This window comes from Phalacrocorax carbo, chromosome 4 (assembly GCF_963921805.1).
Source record: "Phalacrocorax carbo chromosome 4, bPhaCar2.1, whole genome shotgun sequence".
Taxonomy (NCBI): domain Eukaryota; kingdom Metazoa; phylum Chordata; class Aves; order Suliformes; family Phalacrocoracidae; genus Phalacrocorax; species Phalacrocorax carbo.
The window spans coordinates 59,316,944-59,338,896 of NC_087516.1; the positions used below are offsets into that span (position 1 = coordinate 59,316,944).

Sequence of the window (21,953 nt, forward strand, 5' to 3'; positions counted from 1 at the left end):
ATTCAGATTACACTCGGAGTGATTTATGTCCTCTCTGAGCGGTCACGTTGATTTTTCATCGTTTGAGCCATTACACAGTAGAGTGGAAAACTCTGATCCAATTTTTTTTTTTGGTCCGGAAAAAGGTATATATTATTCTTCCAAACGTATATGCGTATACTATATATTATGTATATATTCTTTCTCCACGCACACACATATTCCAAATATATACAAGGACATTTTTATATATATATATGAGAGGACTATAAATTACCAATGTCACCGAGAAGAAACGAGAGCCGAAAAGAGCGTGTAAAGTACCGTGCCGATACCCGCAGCGATCCGCTCGCGGATTTCCAAGCCCGTCCGGCCGAGGGGGTTTGGGCAGAAAAGCACCCGACTGCCTTCGGCTCCCCCCGAGCCCCAGGGGGGCTCCGGGCTGCCAGCCCCCCGCCGGCCTCGCCCGGACCTTCCTCCCGCAGCCCAGCGAGGACGAGGAGGAGGAGGAAGAGGAGGAGGAAGGGGACATTTTTGGAAGCCCCTGGCACTCACCCGGGTGAGGTGTTGACACGGTGCGGAAAAACCGAGGGGAGAAGCGTTGGGTCGGGGCGGCGGCGAGGCCGGGCACGCCGGGGGGTGGGGTGGGCCGCCCGCCTTCCCTCCCCCCCAGCCCCAAGCACGGAGGCTCTCTCGATCCGCCGACCCCCTGGCAACAACACAGAGAGGAAAAGAGAAGAGGGAAATGGGTTTAAAAAAAAGAAACAGACAAGAGAGAAAGAAAAAAAAAAAAACCCAGAAAATAAAACTTAGATTAAGAAAAAAACATAAAAAAGAAAATAAAAATTAGATTAAGAAAAAAGATTTTAAAAAGAAAATCAAAATTAGATGAAGGAAAAATGATGAAAAAATAAAATAAAAATGAGATGGAAAAAGCGGGGGCTGCGGTCTGCCCACTCCGCAAATGGGAACACGGAGGGGGACTCCGCTTTCAGGTGGGGGAAGAGTTTTCCCCGTGGGAAGGCGCGGGACGCTGACCTCTCCCCTCTCCCCCTCTTCTCTGCCCCTCTCCCTGCCTGACCGCTGGGGGGGGGGGGGGGGAGGGCGGGACACCCCCCTCCGCGCTGTCCGCTCTCCCGGCGGCTCCTCCCGGCCTCACGGAAGCGCGCAAGGAGCGCGCAAAGGCCGCGCAAGGAGCAAGCTCGCCCCCGCCGCGGTGAGTGTCCTCCCTGCCGTCCCCGCGCCCCTCGCCAGGTTACGCGCCTGCGGAACTTCTTCGTATACGGCTACTGCCGCCGGGTCCTGCCCCCCTCCCCGCCCGCCCCTCCTCGCCCGCCCGGGGTGTGAGCCGATGGGAGGGCCGAGCAGCAATTCATCTTGATTTGTTTCAATCGTCCGGCGATGGCAAAGTTATAATCCTGTATAATTTCACGAACAAGCAGGTTGAGAATGAATGGGTCGATATTACTTAAAACAAAACACAGGAGAGCACGACCTTTCCCTTCAACGACGTGTTGCAGCACGAAGTCGCAGGAAACTCGGGGCTAACCTCTCAACCCCCGCGCTCCGCGGGGTTGCGGTTATTTGGGCTGCTCTTTGTTTCTCTTCATGTCTGAAAGGGGGATTTGGAAAAAGAAATGTAATATTACATGAAGGATCTCCCCGCTGAAGGGAGAAGGTGAGCGCAAGGGGCGGCAAAGGGGGCAGATTATTTTAAACAGGAGCAGTTTGTTTGCAAACTGGCTTTTCTTTTCCTTTTTTTTTTTTTCTTTCTTTTTTTTTTCCACCCCCTCTTCTTTAATGTAATAAAAGCTTCCTTCACAGCGGGAGAAATTTATGCTCGAGATACAGCAACTTTGTGGCTGGTAATTCTAGAGGCCAACGATGTCAAATAATCCATTTTCTCGGGGCTGCGCGGGGGAATAAAGGGATCCCGCTGCACGGAAGGCAGCGTGTCTGAGCCTCGCGGTTCTCTAGCACGCAACGTTAACGCGAGGCTTGGGTTTTTTCTTTTATTTTCTTTGTGGTTTTTTTTGAACGTGAAAAAAATGCCAGCATTTATTTGTATTGCAATAAAAAGTACAGCCCTGTGTTTCCAGAGAACGAGATCCAGTATCAACGATCAGTCAATCACTGCAGAGCAGTTACCGCTGCGCAGCTTGGCTCAGTAAATAAAAATCCAGACAAAACTGTATGCTGTATATTTTACTCCCATGAAATAAAACACATTTTTTTTTTCATGTTTGCTGAAAAGTAAAACAATAATATTGTACGAAATGTTATACACAGGGCATGTTTTACATTGCAATATCAGAAACATCATTGCATCCACCAGAGGTACTATTCTAAAACTGATATTCACACAATGGTCTTTTTTTTTTTAATAATTATATGTTAGAAACATACAGTGTCGCATTTAGTATATACATTCCCTTGCTCGCAAGCGAAAAAATCCTAATCGCTTCTGTGTAACATGCTTTATTTTAAAGCCTAACCTTTTAAAAACACTGTTGTGATATTACTAACAACTGCTTTTATAAAATTAATTTGACATTTCGATATATATACATCCTTTCAGTCATTTTTTTATGTTAACAATGCTAAACTTAAAAAATAACAAGCTTATAGTAACATTAAAATGTCATATCATATCCAGTCAAACATTTGTCCATATATATATATATATATATGTCCTTGTAACTGTTGAAATACTCTTAGTGAAAGAAAGATCTCAGAATCTGCAGGAGGTCCTTTGAAAACAAAGGAACTATCTTATTTCAGTGGTTTCCTCTTTTTTTCCTCTCTCTCTCTCTCTCTGCCTCGGATTTTTCCTCCTTTCTCTTTCTCTCTAGTGCCCATTACTTTCTAGCGTAACTCTCAGTCTCTGCGGGAAGTGGGGAGGGATTCCCATGCAGTGTTTCCTACTCGGGCGCCTCACACGGGTCTGTCCACCGCGTACTGGCAAGCGCTCAGGTTGGAAGCGGGGTTCTGCACGCTGGCATAGCCAAAACTGGAGTGCTGCTTGGCTTTAAGTCTCAGACTCGCCAAGCTCGAGTTACATGTGTCCCTATAAACATACGGAGGTGTTGGAGGAGCATAAGGACAGGCTGGCGTTGGCACCGCAGAATTCAGGGAGGGATTGCTCAAGTTGTTCAAGTTATTCAGGCTGTTGAGGCTGGAGCCGGGGACCCCGGTGACTGCCGAGGGTACCATGCTTGAAGACATACTCATGGAGGAGATGGAGTTTGGAGGGGAGAACATGCTCTGAGAAGACAGAGGGTTGACATTCATGGAGTTGAAGAAAGGAAAGCTTTTGGTGGAGAGGGAAGCGGAGGTCAGGCCCTTGGCTGCCCAGTTGTTGTACGAGTAGCCGGGGTACATGTCATCGTAGGGCTGCATGAGGCCGTTAAACTGTGGACCGAAGCCGTTTTTGCAAAGCTCGGCTTGCTGGTTCCTTTCTCTCTTTCTCCATTTGGCTCTGCGGTTCTTGAACCAAACCTTTGGAAACGGGGGGAGAGGGAGGAAGGGAGGGAGATGCGAGACGCGAGTTAGTCAGGAGCCACCACCGCGGCCCTTCGCAAGCTCTCGGGCCAACAGCCGAGCGTGTCCGTACGTACATATATATAAAGAAATAGATATAAAACGGTGTACGTACAGAGATATACACACACAGAGGTTCGCCGCCTCCTGTGCGGAGCCCCGCGCGGGGCCGGGGCCGCCGGGCATCCCCCGCATCCCCCGGTGCCGCCGGGGTTTAGCGGGGCAGTTCCGCGCCCCCCCCCCCCCGCACCCTCCGGCGTAATTTGCGATGCCCTAATTCGCTCCAGAGGCCAACGCTTCCTTCTTTTCTAACTTCTTTTTTTTCCCCTCTCGTTTCTCTTCCCCCCCGCCTCCTTCCTTGGCTTGTTCCGCGCTGGAGCCATCCAGGGGAAACACAAAAGTGCAAAAGCGAGGGCAAAACGCCTGGAAACCCGCGGAATTTTAAGGCGATGTTTCCTATTACGGGGAAGGAGGGGGAAGCCAACAACTAATAAATCCTCGCTTCAGTTTGTTAAAGCTACGAGTTCCTCCTGCGCGAAAGCTTCCAGAGCCGAAACCCACTTTCTAAACAAACTTGTTCGACTGCTCTTTGGTGGAAAAAAAAAAAAAGGGGGGGGGGGGAGAGAGAGAGAGAAGAAAAAGAAAACACTTCAATTTAACAACGTGCTAAATGAGATCCGAGGGACCCTCCCGCAGACAATGGGAAAACGTGCCCTTTCCCAATCCACATCTGGGTGTCTGACCCGTCGGGCAGCCGCCAGCAGCCGCCTCGCCGTGTGGATTGGAGCCGCCCCCTGCCCCGGGGTGTTTGCAGGAGCCCCCTCGGGCACGGCGGGGACAGGGGGGCCCCGTCTGACGGCACCGCGCCGCCCGAAACCAACCCCCGCCCCCGCGCAAAAGCCGCCCCGCGCCCGACACCGCGCCGTGCTCCGGAGACGCGCCGGCCCCGGCCGGGCCCCGCTCCCCGCACACCGGGGAAGGCCGGCCCCGCTCGCTGCCGCCCCCGCTTCTCACTCTCTCCCTTTCCTCAAGCGACCGCGGGGAGAGGATTTATGGCGGTGGGGAGCTCCGAAAATCTGGGCTTTCTGCCCGTTTGGGGGCTTTTTTGGGTGGTTCCCCCACCCCCCCTCAGCGCGGCGTTTGCAGGCGAGCAGGACTCGGCCTCGGCATCTCTGCAGCGCCGTGATGGTCCCATAAATCTCGGAGGGGGGGAAAGGGCGGAGAGAGACGCTCGTCGAATTGTGAAACCAAAAGAAAGAGAAAATGCAAGGAAGGGCACGTCGCGAGTGCCTCGGAGTGAAGTAAAAGCCCTTGTGTATTTTACATCTTTTTCTCATTAGAGGCAGCGCAGGTTGCAGCCTGTTCCAAGTTGCTTTCTTGGCTAATGTTTTCATTAGCGTTTCGATCAAAAGGAGCAGGACGCATTGCACGGTGAGGGCGAAACGTGCAGCGAACCATATTCCGGAGAGAGGGAGAGAGAGAGAGATATCCCAATCTGTCTCGCTTTGACAGAAATGCCCTGCTCTGCCCCGCTTTTGTGCAAAGGCTCTGAAGTTTGCATACAAACCGAAATCGAAAGCAGCTGCAAACATTTCAGCCCTCCTCCCCTTTCTCCCCCCACCCCCCACCGCCCCCCCTCCGACGCCCGCTGCTCGGAGCCGGGGTGTCGTGTCGGGACTTACCCTAACCCTGGCCTCGGTGAGGTTGGTCCAGACGGCGATCTCCTCCCGGGTGGACATGTCCGGGTAGCGATTCCGCTGGAAGGTGGCCTCCAGCTCCTGCAGCTGCTGGCTGGTGAAGTGAGTCCGCTGCCGCCGCTGCCTCTTCTTCTTGGAGGGGTCCTCGGGCCCCGCATCCTCGTTCTTGCTCTGCTGGCTCTTATCTTTCTCTGTAAGGGGGGGAAACAAAAAAAAAAAACCAAAAACAACAAGGCGGAAAACAAGGGCGCCTCAGCTCCCGGAGCCTCTTCTCCCGCGCCTGGGGAAGGGCTCGTCCCCACGCCGCCGCATCCCGCGGGCCGCCCCTGCTGCCGCTCGGCGGTCTAATGATTAACCCGCCCGGCCTCTCGCCGCCCCGGCCCCTCCGCGGGCACCCGCGGGTGGGTGGGCTCCTCACGGATGAGCCGTCGCCGCCGGGGCAGAGGCACGGAGCCGCCTCTCCGTATGCAAGTTTTTCGCCCATCGATACGTGCACGTTTTTCGCTTCTCTGTATCCGTATTGCTCTCCCATCTGCACGTATGTAATCCATATTATCTGCCTGTCTCTGCCTATATTTTTCGCATGCCTGTATCGCGCTGTCCCTCTGCCCCGTCCCAATTATTCGCCCGTCTGTGCCCGCATCATTCTCCCGTCTCTACCCGTATTTGTCCGCCTCTACCTATATTATTCGTCGCCCGGTATCCGTATTATTCGCCCATCCGTGTCCGTACCACTCGCCCGCCGCTGTACATGCCATTCGCCTACCCTTATCCCTACGCATGTCATTATCTTTCTATACGCCGGCACACACAGACACCGCACGCGAAAAAAAGCCACGAACCGGGTCGCGGCTCGGGTGCGGGGCGCGGCGGGGCTGCCGGTGCCGCCAACCGGGCCGGGCCGGGCAGGGCAGCGGGACGCCGGCGGCCGGGGGTCCCTGCCGCTCGCCCCCTCTTACCTGCGGCCTCGGGGCTGGAGGTGTCGGAGATGGTGTGCACCTCCAGCCGGTGCTTGGCGGACTCCAGGGAGGAGCGCGCCTGCCCCGGCGCCAGCGCCGTCGCCATGGCCAGCGCGGGCTGGTGGTGGTGGCAAGATGATGAAGATGAGGAGGAGGAGGAAGGTGAGGAGGAGCAGAGCTTATTCCCGGCTCCCAGGCGCTCCAGGCTTAACGGGTCCTTCATGCAGTTCATCGGCAAAAGGACGCCAAATTCTACGTGCGCGCCTGGGGGGTCGGTAGGAGAAGGGGTGCGTGTGTCTGTAGGTGTCGGTACGTGTAGGAGGGTCGGCGCGGCGCCCCCTCCGCGGGCGCGGAGCTGCCCCGCGGCTCCGGGGGGGTCAGGGCTGCTGGGCGGGGACCCACGCCGGGGCCGGCAGGGCTAGCGCTCGGGCGGCACGGCAAGCCCAGGAGCCCCCGCCGCCCGGGGGGGTGCGGCGGCGGCGGCCGCGACAGGCGAGCGGGCGAGTCCGGTCCTGCAAGAGCCGTCACGGCGACACGGCTGCTCCCCGGCCGGCGGCCCCCGGCCCGCCGCGGGGCTCCGCGGGGCGGGGGCGGCGAGGCGCGGCGGCGCTCCGCGGGGCGCTCCCCTCCGCTGCCCGCGCATGGACCCGCGCCGCGCCGCGGCCGGCCCCGCACCGCATCAGCTCAGCCCGCTTCCCTCTTGGCCTGACATCTTAAACCGGCGGCGGCCTTCCCCGCGCCGGCACGTCACCCGCCCCCGCCCCGCCCCCGCCCCGCCCCGTCGCCGCCGCCGCGCCCCGCCCCGCGCCCCGCCCTGCGCCCCGCCCCGCGCGGCCCCGGCCGCCCCCCGCGCTCTCCCGGCAGCGGGCGCACCCCCACCCACTCCCCAAAAAAACCCTCGCGTTTTACCCCCCGGTTTGCCCCGCGGGTGGTACCCGCGCCCGGAGAGCCCGGCCTCCGCCGGCCGCCCCGTCGGGGCGGCTCCGGGCACGCCCGCTCCGCGCCCCTCCGCGCCGCCTTCCGCACTCGCGGACCTGCGCGGGTGAGGGGCGGAACGCTCGGCACGGAGAGAGGCGCTGCAGCAAGGAGGAAAGAAGCGAGGAAGCCCCGGGCCCGATTCCCTCGTTACGGAGGGGGTGGAAACCAAACGGGAGGGGTGCGCGGCCGGTTAGACGGCGGGTCGCTGGCCGGTGACAGCAATAGTAGCAGTAACAGCTACAACAACTAAACGCGAACGACGACAATAACCACCCCTCTGCGGCGCGGCTACGGAAAGCTCGACATCACACCCAAAGGAGTGAGGAAGAGCCCGTCCATCCCGCCCCCGTGGCGCTCGCAGTCCCCCTCCGCCTGCACCGGAGGCGGGGAAAAACCCTCTCGCTGGCACTGCCATTCCCGCCCGCTCCTTGCAGCCGGCCGGGGTCTCCACCAGCGAGCCCCCGGGGAGGATTTCCCACCCCGGCTTTACACCGTATCCCCGCACTGATCCGCAGGGATCGCTCCCCACTCTCGGCCGGGTCCCGCTTCCCGGCGCGGCGCCCCCGAACCCGCGCCCACGGAAGCCCTTTGCAGAGTTTGGCCAAGCCCCGCACTGGGTCGGCCGCCAGCCCGCAAATCGCTCCCACGTCGGCCCGCCCTCCTCTGAGGTTTTATTTTTGGGGGGTGCGGGGGCAGGACTTGACCCCCTCGCGCCCCACCGGGCTGCGGCTGCAGGGGGACGGGCCGCCCCGTCCCGCCGTCCCCGCTCACGGGCCCGCGTGTAGCGCGGGGGCGAGGCTGCTGTGGACGCCGGTCTCGGCGGCGCAAGGAGGAGCGGGGCTGTTTCCAGCGGGTCTAGCGCGGGGGCGGGATGCCCTCCCGCGTTGGCCGGGATGTCCCGGGGCAGAGAAGCCCGTTCCCGAGCCCTGTCCCCGCAGCGCCGGCGCTGCCCCGGGGAGCCGAGGGGTGGGGAGCCCGGGGGAGCCCCGGCGTGGAAAATGCGGGTTGCGCCTCTATCTTCACTTCCCCCGCACAGGCGAGGGCATCGAAAAGTTACCGAAGGCTTCCCCTTGCTGTGACTCTCCGCAGCCACATCGCAGCACCCAAACTTTCCTCTAACCCGTTGCTTCCCCCTCCAACCCCGCCCTGCCCCCCCCCCGCCCCCCACCCCCACCCCGCAAGGGTCTTTCTTTTAGCCGCTGATGCTCGTTCCAGGTACGCATCATCCCTCGCGATCTTACTTATCGCTAAATTATACATATTACTTTCGCAGCCTGTTAGTAAAGAAGGTTAAATTAATTTACATTCTGCTCATTATCTGCTGTTTAAATGACGTGTTTTTATCCCTGAGATTTGGCAAAGAATCTCTTTCCTCAGACCCCACAGCGTTTCGACGGAGACAATGCTCTTACATTTGTAGTGGATTTTAATCTGATAAGACTCTAATTTGCTTAAGTCTTTTAAATAGGGGGTTTAAAATGATTCTAGCCGTTTTCTTATTGAATTTCCTCTAATTCCCCCAAGATCATAAAGTATATGTGTAAAGTAAATATTTCCTCCCTTTGCACCGGCAGCAGATGACCTATAACTAAGTCAATATGAATCCAGCTCCGTTCTGCACAATTTGTTTACCAATCACATCCCCCTTTCTTCTTAACCTCTCCCTACCTCCGTGGTCCTGCACCCAGAAATCCGTGTGTGTCCCCCCCACCCCCCAGGCCCCCCTCACACTTTCCCCACGGCGGGACCGCGCCAAGGCCGCGGGCGCGGCTCCGGCTCCGCTGCGAGGGGCGCGGGGAGGGGGCGCTGCCCCTCGCCAGCCCCACGTCGGGGTCGTAACCAGCCTGCAAAGCCCCGGGGGGCGGGGGGGGGGGAACCGGAGGGAGAGGGGATACGGTGCTATCCCCCCGTTTCTTTTTTGTCAGCGGGACAATGCAGCCCTCTCGCAGATGAGCCCTTTCCCCACCTTTCCTTTCCTTTTTTTTTTTTTTTTTTTTTTTCCTTCATTCAGTTTTAGTCAGTTTGGGGAAATGCTGGCTGCTTCCGCCGCGACTCAGAACAAAATTTCCCTATCGGCTGCGCGGCGCAGGGCGCTTTTTACGCGCTTTACGCGCTTGCCGGGCGCAGCGCCGGTGCCCGCCCCGCCGCGGCCCCCGCCGTCCCGGAAGCCTCGGGGGGGGCAGGCGGGTCCCGGCCCGCTCCCTCGGGGAAGGGAGCCCCAGTCCCAGCCGGGACAGGCCCCCCGGCCGTCTCCAGAATCGGGACATAGCACCGTCCCGGGTCCCGGCAGCCCAAAAAGCGAGGGTGCCGGCATTTCGTTACATGCCTTTGATTAAAACTCCCCCACCTCGGGCAGGAGGGGAGCTACCACGCAGCATTAGTTGTCATGGTGATCATAAATCACGTAAATCCAAAAATACCCACCTATAATCTGAGATGAAGCTTTTATTTCCCGAGTGAAATAATATTTTAAAAGCTGTCAGCCAATCGAAAAACAACCTAATTGTAGCCACCCAAGTAATATATTAGAGGTAAAGGTTTCAATTAAAATGTCAAAAGTGTTTTCAATTTTTTTTTCTTTTTTTTTTCCCCCCTGCTGGAAGCTCCCGTCCCCTTTCAGGTTCGGTTCCTATCCGCGAAGCCACCCCGGCCGGCTCACCCGCGTACCGCCTGCTGCGAGGGTGCTGCACCCCCCCAAAAAAAAACTATTTGGGAGAATTCCCTCCTTCCCCTTTCGCCCGGTGCTGCCGGGCTTGCTGGGGCCGCGCCTCGGGGGGCCGGAGGGCAGCGAAAAATGGGGGTTTGGGGCTGCTCCCCACCTCGCTCCACCTTCTGCATTTCCTTTGTAATCTTGTAATATTTTTTGTCACTCCCGGAGAGCGTTTTTCGACCTCCGGGGTCCCCGATGCTGGCCCCGGTGCGGGAGGCGGGCGGGCGGGGAGCGGGGCCGGGAGCGGGAGCCGAGCTCTCGGCTGGGGGTGCCGGGGGTGACCAGACCTACGGCGGGTGCTTATTTTCCCACTTTATCTCCTTACGGGATCGTTGTTTCTAGGCGTAATACTCTCCTAAATGGATAAATTGGTTCTTATGCAGAGTCTCCAGCTAGTCCTGTTGTCTTTTACCTTTGGCTTGTTGTCTTTCGCCTATCTCGGATTACCGGGTATTCTCCTCGATGAAGAGCCATTAATTACCCATTCAGTCAATATTAGGAAGACTACAGAGCTTTTTACGTAGGATTAAGAAGACATCAGATTGTTCCGTTAGTATATTCCTGCTCACGAATAAGCTTTCGTTATACATTTAGTTTTCCCTGGAGTGAGGCTAACAACTGCTGCATATATTATTCTCAGACGACGACGACGGAGAAGAGGGGGGGGGAAGGGTTATATATCCGAAGCGCAATAAATAACTTTTAATTTGCGCTCGGCGGAGGCTGCGGGAAGGGGCGCGCAGCTTCCGCCGCGCCGCGCAGGGGCAGCGCACCGGGGGCGCGCCGCCGCCCCGGCGGGAGGAAAGCCCGGCTCCGCCGCTCGGGTAGGAGCTCCGGGGACGAATGTGACCGCCTTGTGTGGCTCAGTCCGGCCGGCCGCCTCCGCTCCGGCTCCGCCTCGGCCCCCCCCGCGCCCGCTCCCTCCCGCGGGGGCGGAGGCTGCGCGCCCACCCCGTCCCGGGGCTCCAAAAAGGCGCCGAGGCCGTTGGCGCTGCACGGTGCCGCGTCCGCCGCCGGCCCGGGCGGAAAGCTCGAGCGGCCGCGGCGTTCTCGTTTTAGGAAAAAAGATCCTAAGTTACGGAATATTCGGACCAAAGAAGGTAGGTAGGTAGGTAGGTAGGTAGGTAGGTAGGTAGGTAGGTAGGTAGGTAGGTAGGTAGGTAGATAGATAGATAGATAGATAGATAGATAGATAGATAGATAGATAGATAGATAGATAGATAGATAGATAGATAGATAGATAGATAGATAGATAGATATCCGTATTTTTAAGAGTTGAAACAATCAATTTGTGATGCTTCACGATGATATCAGGCGGAACGCAATTTCAGCGTTTTATGTCGGAGGCTGCTGTTTCAGCAATACCCAGATTATCGATTACAGGAAAGGATTCCTGAAGTAGAATTCACACCGCTGACAAACCGTATTGCTTACATACGCACATACGCTTATACACACTAATAGTTTAAGCATCCTCCCGCCCTGCATAAAAATTATTCGAACAAACCCACCGGCAACCATTAACGCGTGCTGTGGGGCTGTCGAAGCGGGTGCTGAAGTTTTCCTAATTTTGCGGGACTGGCCGCCCAGCAGCAATTTTCCCGGCTCTCCGGGCAAACACGACGCCCGCCGGGCTGCGTTTGACACCCCGGGCTGCAATTAAGAGTTTCCTACTTTCCCGTTCGCCTTTCCCCGGCGTGGCCACGGACCCGTTTCTTCTGGAATAAGCCTCCCTCCCCGCGGGAACCCGGCGCGCCCGTGTCGTTTTGCGGGGTCCCCTACTGAATTTCGTTTCCCCCCTTCACATGGATTTGACCAAACATTCGCCTTTTTTACAATCATTGCCAATGCCGCTAGTCAGCGATTATTCTCCTTGTGCCCCCGAGTGGTGCCTAACTCGCGAAATTACCTGACCGCCCTCGCAATTTCCGAAGCTGAACTCTGACCGGGGTGGGGGTGGGCTGGTGTCTCCCCCAGACCCCCCTGCTCCCCTTCCCCGCCTCCCACCCAGCCCGCCCCGAGGTCCAGACTTTTTGGGAGGTAAATCCCAGGAAGCGCGACGTCCTGACAGTCAGGCGAGACAAAAATCAACGACCACCGCGCGATTTACAGCAAATCGAAGCCCAGACCCAACAAAACCCCACGGAATCACGAGAAAACACTCGTGATTTCTCCGTTTTTTCAACGATCTGCAGCGAGTCGCCCCAGCAGCTCAGGGCGTCTCAGATCTTGCCATTTTCCATCGCACAGAGACACGGGCTGGGGCTGCGCACAGGGATCATCCCCACATCTGCAGCGGCATGTCCCCACATCTGTAGGGACATGTCCGCGTCCGCGGTCGTTCCGCGCTTCCCTTCCCCGCCGATGGGCAACCCGCGTCGCTTCTTGGATTCCGCCTTTTATTTTAATTAATGGCATTAAAGGTGTTTGGACAGCAATTTCCCCTGTAGCCCGACGGGTAAAAACCCGGCCGGCTGACACGGTGACGAGGCAGGAAATTTTGCGTGTACTACAATAATCCGGGTTCATAATTGATGGTTAAGAAAATAACCATTTGTTTCTCAGCAGAGGAAGCAAAAGTTACCGTGTCAGGGAGCATATGTGGCTATTACTTTTATAAATACTTAGTCGAATAAAGCTGGCGTGGAAGGGCTCATAAATTTATTATATCAGAAGGGTCCCCACTTTCCCGTTAGATCGCGCTAAGGGCTTTGATTAAGACCACCTGTTCGTCGGGAGGGAAAGGCAGGGGAGGGTAAAAAGGCCTTTCTTATTTGCAAACCATATAGAAAGCAATGTCACCCTTCCTTTCCACATTGTTTAACACTTATTACCGGCGGAGGGAAAAAGCGCCAGACCTTGCTAAAGCCTATTTGTGCACAATTTAATATCGTGTATGTTTCCGGGATTAAAAATTATCGGCTCGTAATACCTTTGCGTTTGGAATTACCCCGGATTTTGCGCGCTAACCTTCCTTTAGCCTAAGCGTTTCTTCTCCTAGGGGGTTTGATGTCCAGCTAGCAAATCCTGCTTAAAGTCTCCGCGGGAGGGTGGGCTCGGGAAGGAGACGCGGCTCCTCCTGAAATCACTGGGTGTTGTTTGGGAAACAGCGAGCTGTTTGGCCAAACAGGGTTAATACAGTATTCTTACAAGGGAGTGTTTAACCACGGGACCAGGGATACGTGCATTATTAATTCACTCTAGTTTCCTGTATTATTAATTCAGGTTAATATATTTTATTTAAACAAAATTACGTTTATCTTGGATTAAACAGTCTCTCGAAATACAGAGCGCTTGTTTTCTTCTTTGTAATATGTTTGCATTGCTGTTTTTCTTTACCGCCCCTCGGGGTCGCCTACCAGACCCCCTGCAAGGGGCAGGGGAAGAGCAGGCAGGAGCCGGCTCTGCTGCAGACGGGGCGCTGCCCGCCTCTGGGGGCAGGAGCGGGCCGGCGGCTTGTCTACGGGCGGGGGCGGGCGGGGTGTGGGTGTGTGTCAAAAAATAGGAAATAAAAATAAATACGAGCGCGACGCTGCCGGTATCCGAAAGGCGCGCTGACAGGCGTGCTTTTTTTTGGGGAGGGGGGCGGTGCTGCCGGCGGCCCTCAGTGCGCGCCTGCAGCCGCGGGGTGCCGTGCACCCCCTCCCCTTCCCCTTCCCCCGCGGCCGCGCATCTTCGGCGCAAGGGACGGCCGGGCGCGCGGCCGCGCATCTTCGGCGCAAGCGGCGGCCGTCGGGCAGCAGGGGGCGCCCTGGCGCCGCGCAGGCGGGCCCGGCGCGGAGCTCCCGCCCGCTGCCCCAGCAGCGCGGCCCGCGGAGGGGCGCGGAGGGGGCGCGGAGGACGGGGGGGAGGAGAAGGAGGGAGGGAGGGAGGGAGGAGGGGGGCGCCGCTTACCATTGGCGCTGGGGGGCGGCCGCCCGAAGAGCTTGCTGCCGGCGGGCTCCTTGCGGCCCTCCGGCGCCTCGCTGAGCTCCCCCTTTTTGATGTCCGCCTCCTTGGAGAAAAGACACTCGACGGCGGCGGGCTGCACCCCTGGGGACGGGGACACGGGGCGGGGCGGGGGACACACGGACACACACAGAGGGGAGAGGCGGTCAGCGCCCGCTGCTGCGCACCCCTCGGCGGAGGCGGCGCCGCCCCGACCGGCCCCGCACTCGCGAACCGCACCCGCGCACCGCACCGCAGCCGCTGTGCCTCCGGCCCGGCGGGAGATGGTCTCTCTTACCTAGCTGAACACAGGCGGAGACAAGTTTGCGGCAGTTGGACTCCATTACCCGTTACCTGTAAAAGACGAAGGCACCGGAGTTTTAAAAACAATAATTCCGGGAGTGGAAAAATAGATGGAAAAGAGAAACCCAGCCGCCGGGCAGCCACGTCGCAGCGACAATGCCGGGACCCCCACCTTTTCCCGGCCGTGTCCGCACGGTGCCTCCTACCCCCTGCTTCCATCTCGGGTCCCACCCGTGTCACCCCCCGGGGTAGGTGCAAACCCCCGTGGCGGTTCCCCAGCCCGTCGGGCCGCCCGGCCTCCTTCCACCCCTCGTTATTTGGGGACGTGGCGGAGCGTCCGCGAACCTCGCGGCCGGGCTCTGCCCCGGGCCACCCCGACCCCGGTGCCAGGGGTGCCGTGGGGCGGCAGCCGGGCCCCACGCGCGGCGGGAGATGCGCGGCCGCTGTTGCGCCCACCGAGGTCCCGCTCCCCGGCTGCGCCTCCGCGCCCTCCGGCCGCCGCCGGCGCCTCCCCCGGCCGGAGAGGTTGGGCAGTAAAATCTCGGGATTAGTGCCTGATTGAGATGTCTGTTCGTGAGATATTACAAAATTCATTATCACAGCTCTCTACTAACTCGATATGAAGTAACACAGATGGGATTTTATTAGTCCAGGCTTCAAATGTTTACTTATGATAATTTCGGGGGAAATTTGCATGTCACCACCATTTCGGTAATCTTTCCTCTTCTTCTTCTTCGCCTCCTTTTTAATGTCTGAACAGGGCGCGTTATTAGCTGCTGCTTAGAAATGCGGCAGCCTGGAGCCGAGGCACGTTTGGGATGGGCAGCGCCAGCCGCCCCCGGGAGAGGGGAAAAAGGGGAGGAAAGGCGGGAGGTGGGGGCGGGGGGGGGGGGGGGGAGGAAAGGAAAAAGAAAAAAAGGGGGGAAACGGGGGAATGGGAAGGTGCCGTTATCGAGACCCCTCCGGGTCTCACAGTGACACGGCGGCTTCTGCTCAAAGCCGAAAGGAGAAACGCCGCTCCCTCCAGCAGCCGGGCCTAGCGCACGGACCGTGCCTAAATTAATCGGGGAGGCGATTAAAAGAACGTTAATTCTTCGCCGACGGTCCTTAAATCGGGACAGGTCTCCGTCCAGATTAGTCCTGCGCGACAAATCCAGCCGCCCTCTCCCGCCGCCTGCCTCGATGGCAGGTTTATCCCACGGGTGGAGGCGCACGGCTCCCCCCACGCACACGCACCGCCACCGAGGGGAAGTTTTTTCCTCTCTCCTGAGTCGCCGGTCTCCTCGGAGAAAAGCGCCTTTCCCGGACGGATTATCATTCCTTCCTCGCTCTCAGGCGCCCGCACTCCTCCTTCCCTTCCTCCTCTCAGTATCCTCTTCTAATTTTTGTCGCAAACCACGTCGCAGCGCGGGGCCGAGGGGCAGCGAAAAGCCTTTTCCTATTGTCTCCGGCCCGGCGATTCAAATAATGAAAGCAACTCCACTTGCTTTTTCCATTTCCATTTCTCCGAGCACTCCTCCGCTCGCAATTAAATCCCTCCGTGCACTCGCCGCCCCAGCAGCCGTCAGCCGGGCCAGCTTTCCCTTTCTCCGCGGCTTTGCGGGGCCCGCTCAGCAGCAACCTGCTCGGAGCGCCCCGGCCGGAGCCGCTGCAGGGCGCGGGCAAAAAAGCAGGGTCACGCGGGATTTGTTTGTTCTTTATCGGTATCTACCGCTATTTTTTTTTCGAGGAGAAAAAACCCCAACAACCAAAAAACCCCAAAACCGACCCAACACAAGCCCCCCCCCCCAACCAAAGTCCACCGGCAAATATCTCAGCAACGCCCGAAATACCGAGCTCCGTGATTTCGGCGGGAGGGTTTTTGCTCAGAGGCCCGCGGCCGCTGGCGGCGGCTTCCCGGCGAACGGGGAGCTCGGTGCGGGGCCTGTCCCTCCGCGGTGCCCGCAGGGGCGGCCGGGCCCCGCCGCTCCCCCCGCGGGGGGTGCCGGGGGGTCCCAGCCGCCGAGCCTGCAGCCGGCGCGGCGGATCCCGATTTCCCGGCGCCCCTACCGTCCCTGTCCCCCCCCGCCGCTGCCGTCCCGTCCCCCCGCCCCGGTGCGCGGCCCCGCGGCGGGAAGGCGCTGCCTCCGCGGCCGCTCTTGCGAGACCGGTACTCCCCGCGGCCGCCCCACCGGGGGAAGCCGTGGCCGGCACGGCGGGGTAACGGGTTGGGGGCAGCGGGGGCTCCCCTCGCCGCCAGCCCTGCGGGACGGGCCGCAGCCGCCCGGAAGGACATCAGCACCTCCAGCCCGCAGCGGCCGCCCGCGGCCCCGCTCCCGTCCCGGGGAGCGCCGAGCCGGGACCGCCCGGCTCCGTGGCTCCGCAGCCCGCGCCCGCCCGCCGGCACCCCCCGGGACCCCCCGCCACTCACCGGGGCTGTCCGCGCTGTCCGCCCCGCTGCTGGCGCTGCTGGTGCCGGTGCTGCCGGGGGCGGCGGGGCCGCGCCGGGCTCCTGCGCTGGCTGCGGGGCCGCGGAGCCGCCGCCGCTGGCTCCCTCCTTCCCTCCCTCCCTCCTTCCCTCCCTCCCCGGCCCTCTCGCGCCCCCGCCCCGCCCCGCCCGCCTCCCCGGGCCCTGACGTCACACACGCTCCGTCGAACGCGCCCCGCCGCCGCCGCGGGGCCGGGCCGTGCCGTGCCGGGCGGCTCCGCGGTGCTCCGCGGCGCTCCGCGGGGACGAGCGCGGCGGCGGTCCCCGGCCGCGGAGGGGGCAGGAGGAAGGACAAAAGGCGGCGGCGGCGGGCTGGGTAGCCAGAGGAGAACCGAGGTGAGGGAGGACGGCGGCGGCGGCCCCGGCCCCTCCGCGCCCGCGCAAGGCGCGCCCCGCTTCGCCCCGCCCGCCCCGGCCGGGACAAGTAACTGTGGCCAAAGTTTCCCGGGCCGGGCCGGCGGCCGTCCTTGCACCAGGTGTGAAGAGGGATCGCCAACCCATTGTGAGAGGTTTCCTTTTTTAACCCACTTTTTTTGTATATTTTTTAAACTTTTTCTATATATTTTTTTTTAAATCCCGGGGGTTCCTGTTCGCGCCCGTTGGGCCGGCGCAGGGCTGGAGTAGCCGAATCCCTGCCGCTCGCCTCCGTTACTCGCCCTGCCTCCATCACGGACGATAGCGAGAAACCACTACGGGAGGCTCTCTCCCCCTTTTCCCCCCAAACACCGAGCTGGCGCCGGGAGGGGGGATTTGTTTTCGATTTTGCGATGCATTCCCGTGTTTAAGAAAATAACGAAGTCGGATATCTCCGTTTAGACCAAACTAAAGCGATCGCTTTTCCTCGCAGCGTTTCCGCGGCTTTGTTTCTAGAGGGACCACGCGAAAATAAAATAGGCGCTTTCTTCACTCGGAGGTTGCACCTGATCTGTTTGTGGCTAATTTTAAATTACTTCAGCCTGGAGTGAATTTTAGTTATTTCTAGGCGTGGGCAGGGGGCTAGGCAATTGTTGCCGGAGGGGGACGGCCAGCCCGTGGAAGCGGCCAAGTTTCCAGCGGGTCGTTCGGCCGGCGGCTCCCGGGGAAGCTCCGCCGCATCCCGCAGCGCCGCCGCTGCCGGTGGGAGCCCTTCGAAGGCGACGCCGCGGCAGCTGCCGCGCCGGGCGGAGGGGGTTGCTTCCTCTCGCAAGGAAGTGAAATCGCGTGGGAGTTTTTCTGAGGAGAAATAAATTAATTAAGTGTGGCCTCGGCTACCTGCGCTTCTGTCCTTGGCAGCGCTCCGCCAGGTGAAATCCAGTTTCCCCGCGCGTCCGAGGAAGGAGCGGGCGCTGAGGGAGACGCCGAGCTCCCACCCCGCACTCGCGGTTCCCCGGGAAAAACAAACCGGTTGCTCCGGGGCGCACCTTCCCCACACCCCCCCCGGCCCCGCTGTTCTTTGGAGAGGGAAGGCAAGGCAGGCTGCTGCGCCCGCCTTCGCTGCGCGGCCGCGGAGCGGCTTCGCTCCCACGGCTCCGCGCCCACGGCTCCTCCGCGCCCCGCTCCGGCCGCCCCAGGGCCGGAGCGGCTGAAGTGAGCAGCTGGTGGGAAATGCAAATGGCTCCCGGAGAAACATAAGATACAGGGTGATTTTCATTCCCTCCCCGAGTGCGTGGAAGGAGCTGGACATACGTTTCACGCTCCTAATCCTTCTTTTACATTTTTAGTCATACTCCTATTAAACAACTAATTAATGCCCAGAATCACCAGGGAATACATTAGACATGCTGCCGTGGAAGAGGGGTTCCAGGGTGTCTGGAAACTGCGGAGCCGACTTAATACGCGGATTTCAATTTTTTTTTTTTCTCTTCCCCCCCTTCTGTCAAAGCAATAAATGTAATAATAGATTTCAGGGCGAGCAAAGGCCGCGGCGGCTGTATTTATAGTCTGGCTCCCCCCTCCCTCCAGCGCGGTGACAACAGCTTTAAAACCCCCGAGGAGGCTGGGGAGCCTTCCCGCGGCGGCTGGGGCGGCGGCGGGCCCGGCACCCGCGGAACCCCCGGGCCGGGAGCCCTCCTTCCCGGCCCCGGCCGCCACGCCGGCTTTCTGAGCGCCTTGGGCAGAGGGCCGGGGTTACTCCTCGCCCCGAAAAGCTGTTTTCATAAACGCCTATCGCGATTATCCGTTTTGCGGGCACCTGGCGCAGCCAGCGGTGCTCCCGACGGCGGCGGGAGCCGCGGGGCTCCTCCGCGGGTGATGCCGGGTCTCAGCGTGGGCGAGGCGAAGGAGGACCCGGGCTGCTTCCCCGCTGCCCAACGGGGAGGCTTTTTGCACAGGGACAAACAAACAAAGAAGCAAACAAAAAAAAAAATAGCCGACAAGAACAACAACAAGAGCCAAAAGGCGAAGGGAGCCCGGCGGTGCCTGGGCACGGAGCCGCCCTTCGGGCATCCTCAGCGCCCTGCGCCGGCGCTGCGGGGCCGGCGGGAAGGGGAGTTATGTTCCAAAGTGTGCGATGGGGCAATTCAGGGCCATTTACTTTCTTCATTCCCGGATTATGATCTCAGCCCTCGCGAGCCATCCCTCCCGCCACCCCCCAGCCTCTCCTCCCACCTCTCTGAGCTCCTTATCTGACAGCAAACGAGTATGTAAATACCTATAGCTGGCTATGTTTAACACACTCAAACATTATTGATTTGTTGGGCTGCTCGAATATTTTCTTCCTGTCCAGAACTGGTTTCAAAATTGCACATTCGGGCGGTTCGTCCAGGCGCTACGATACAGTAATTGTTAAAAAATAAAGCATTTCGAATGGACTCGTTGATTTGCATATAAATTAAAATTACTATGCCTCGCGTTTTATAATAATTTCGAAATTAGCGCTTAACCACTTGAGGTAAAATAATATATAAATGCCTGTATTGACTTAGTAATGAATTACCTAATTAAAACGTCCCGAGGACGTCGGTCGTTAGGACGATTGTTAAACCGGGGCACGTTAGGGGTGAGGACAGCGGTGCGAACCGGAGCGGAGCACCCTCTGTTAACACCGAGTAATCTAAGCTTCGCGCAGCGGCTCCCGTATTTATTGTCCTTCTCTTTGATCCCTTACCCCTCTTCTATTAATTTTTCTCTCTTTCTTTTTTTTTTTTCCTTCTTTTTTCCCCTCTATTTATTTTTCTCTTCTTGAAGGAGGAAAAAAGAAGAGGAAGGGCTGTAACCCCCGGCTCGCTCCGGCACCGGTGCCCGCGGCCGGGGCCGCTCTCTCGGCTCGCCCTTTCCCGGGAGCCACCGAGGAAGCGGAGCCGGAGTCGGCGGGGCCCGTCCTGTGATAGAGATGCTAACAGGGCACTTACCTTCGTCATGAGACTAGGGATAAAAAGGTAGCTCTTCCTCGGAGAGGCAGTGCAAAGGAATGCGAGAAGTTCAGAAAAAAAAAAAAAATAAAAAGACCGGCGGTGCGAAAATCTGTAGCCTCGGGGGCTAGCCAGCAACCCCTTTCATTTCAAGCACTTATTGATTTGCTGTTGTCATCTTTGGCGACGCAGAAGGACACTTGAAAGAATTTCTGATGGGGCTCTGATCTGAGAAACGAGGTGACCTGACCGGGCTCTCACCAAATTCTTAATTACCACATCGACTGCCTTAAAAATAATAAAAAGGGGGGGAGGGGGTGTAGGGAGAAAAAAAAGGCGTGGGGGGGGAATCTTTGACAGCAACACAGTTCGCTGATCCGAACTTTTTTAGCCGCTCAGAAACTGTTCTTGCCTCCGGCTCCCAGCGCCGCAGTCGCAGCCCTGTGCTCGCCCCGCCGCCCCCGCACCAGCCCCCGCAGCTCCGGGCTCCCGGTCACCGGCCCGGCCACCCGCCCGGCCCGCGGGCGCGGAGGAGCCGCGGGGCGCTGCCGAGGGGCGGCCGGCGGCGTGAAACCGTGCTCCGGCCCGGTGTCAGAGGTTGAGCTCAGCCCTGGGCCCCCCCTTTCCTTCACCCGGACCGCGGGCAGGTCTGGGGAGCAGCCCTCGGGGGCAGGGGAAGCGAGCCTGGCAAGGGAGTTGCAGAAGAAAACATTTCAAATGCAGCAGATTGCAGAGGAGAAGGGAGAGAGGTCAGGACGAGGGGGTGTGCGTGTGCGTGCGTGTGTTACACTCCACCAGACGTGCAAGCCTGTGACTTGTCTGCAGCCAGCTGTTTGAGTGTCATCAAAACTAGATGTATACACTCTGAGCCGGGGAGCCGAAAGGAAAATTCAGATGAGGAAATCAACACGAAAACCCCATTGTCAGAGGCACTGGAAGGCAAATAGTGTTTGGTGTTCCTTGTACACAGGCATACAACGCTGACAGATGACAGCAGTGCTCTTGGCTGAAGAGAAATATGCTGCCTTTGTCCCACATGGTGCACACACATATGCACATTCCTTCTTCTTCCTGCTCTGGCTGCTATTTCTGCAGGACAAAGCAAACCATCCTTTACGGGCATCATCTTCCCTTCCCCCTTCTCTCTCTTTTTTCTGTCTTTTTTTTTTTTTTTACCCCCCCGCATCTATATGCGGTTGCTTTTTATGTTGGCGTCAGAAAGCTGAGGGACGGGATTAACACCCATTTTGGCAACTCTGATTTTGTCCACCTTGCAGCAGCGGCCGGACACAGGCTGCAAATGCTTAGCAGGCTTTTGCTTAGTATTTTGTACCCTTGCTAGCTTTGAAGGGGCCCTGTCCTTTCCAAGCAAATGCCAGTCTCACTGGTTCACGTCTCTGCCTCGAGCAGGGCTGACGACATCCCTGTTGTCTGCGTGCCACCCCTCTCTCATTTCCAGTGGGTCGGCTGCTCAGCTAGGGCGACTAGGACTGCCTGGTTATACCCGGATCTTACACTCTCTGCTGAGCCTCAGCTTCTCAAAATCTGGTTTGTAGGGTGGCAACACTTATCAATAAGGATTAGATGGCCTAGCACTCGTTTTCAAGCCTCATTGTATGGCTTCAGTCATTTGTGACAAGACTTCTCAGCCCATAGCTTGCTCATATCCCGTGTCCAGCACGGTATACTTAACATGTCTATCTTCTCCCTACGTGCCTGACACTTTGGAACACTGTCACTGGACTTCCTTCTCAGCAGTGTCATGTTGTAGCAAAGGGAATGAATGAAACCACCCCTTGTTACCTTACAGGAGTTGGATTCAAATTTGGGGGATTTGGGAGCTTAGCAGAGAAACCCTAGAAGGGGTGCCACTTGGATTTTTTTTGACATGGCTTTCTATGTTGCTTTGAAGACCTTTTCCAAAGCTTACAGAAACCCAGGATCTCTGGGTAGTTGCTTAATTTGTTTTCATCTATACTTGGTAAAATTAGACCTTTTGGTAAGCGCTGCAGGTGTAGGCTGAAGGACATGTCACATTTTTCAAAGAACAGGTACAGCACAACA

General features: G+C 58.4%; 1 protein-coding gene across 5 annotated transcripts; it reads right to left on the reverse strand.

The window, feature by feature from the left end:
• Positions 1-2,169: 2,169 nt before the first annotated feature.
• PITX2 (paired like homeodomain 2) lies at positions 2,170-20,152 on the reverse strand. Of its 5 annotated transcripts, none has more exons than XM_064450119.1 (6): positions 19,890-20,152; positions 14,089-14,144; positions 13,758-13,895; positions 6,176-6,439; positions 5,202-5,407; positions 2,170-3,477 (listed from the first exon to the last, which is right to left on the reverse strand). In XM_064450119.1, the coding sequence occupies exons 2-6, from the start codon at positions 14,132-14,134 to the stop codon at positions 2,914-2,916; spliced, it is 1,218 nt and encodes a 405-aa protein (XP_064306189.1). In that variant the 5' UTR covers positions 14,135-14,144; positions 19,890-20,152; the 3' UTR covers positions 2,170-2,913. The 5 variants fall into 5 exon arrangements, with proteins under 5 accessions (XP_064306189.1, XP_064306188.1, XP_064306190.1 ...); XM_064450118.1 differs by lacking the exon at positions 19,890-20,152 and adding an exon at positions 16,504-16,655; XM_064450120.1 differs by lacking the exons at positions 6,176-6,439; positions 19,890-20,152 and adding an exon at positions 16,504-16,655.
• Positions 20,153-21,953: the final 1,801 nt, after the last annotated feature.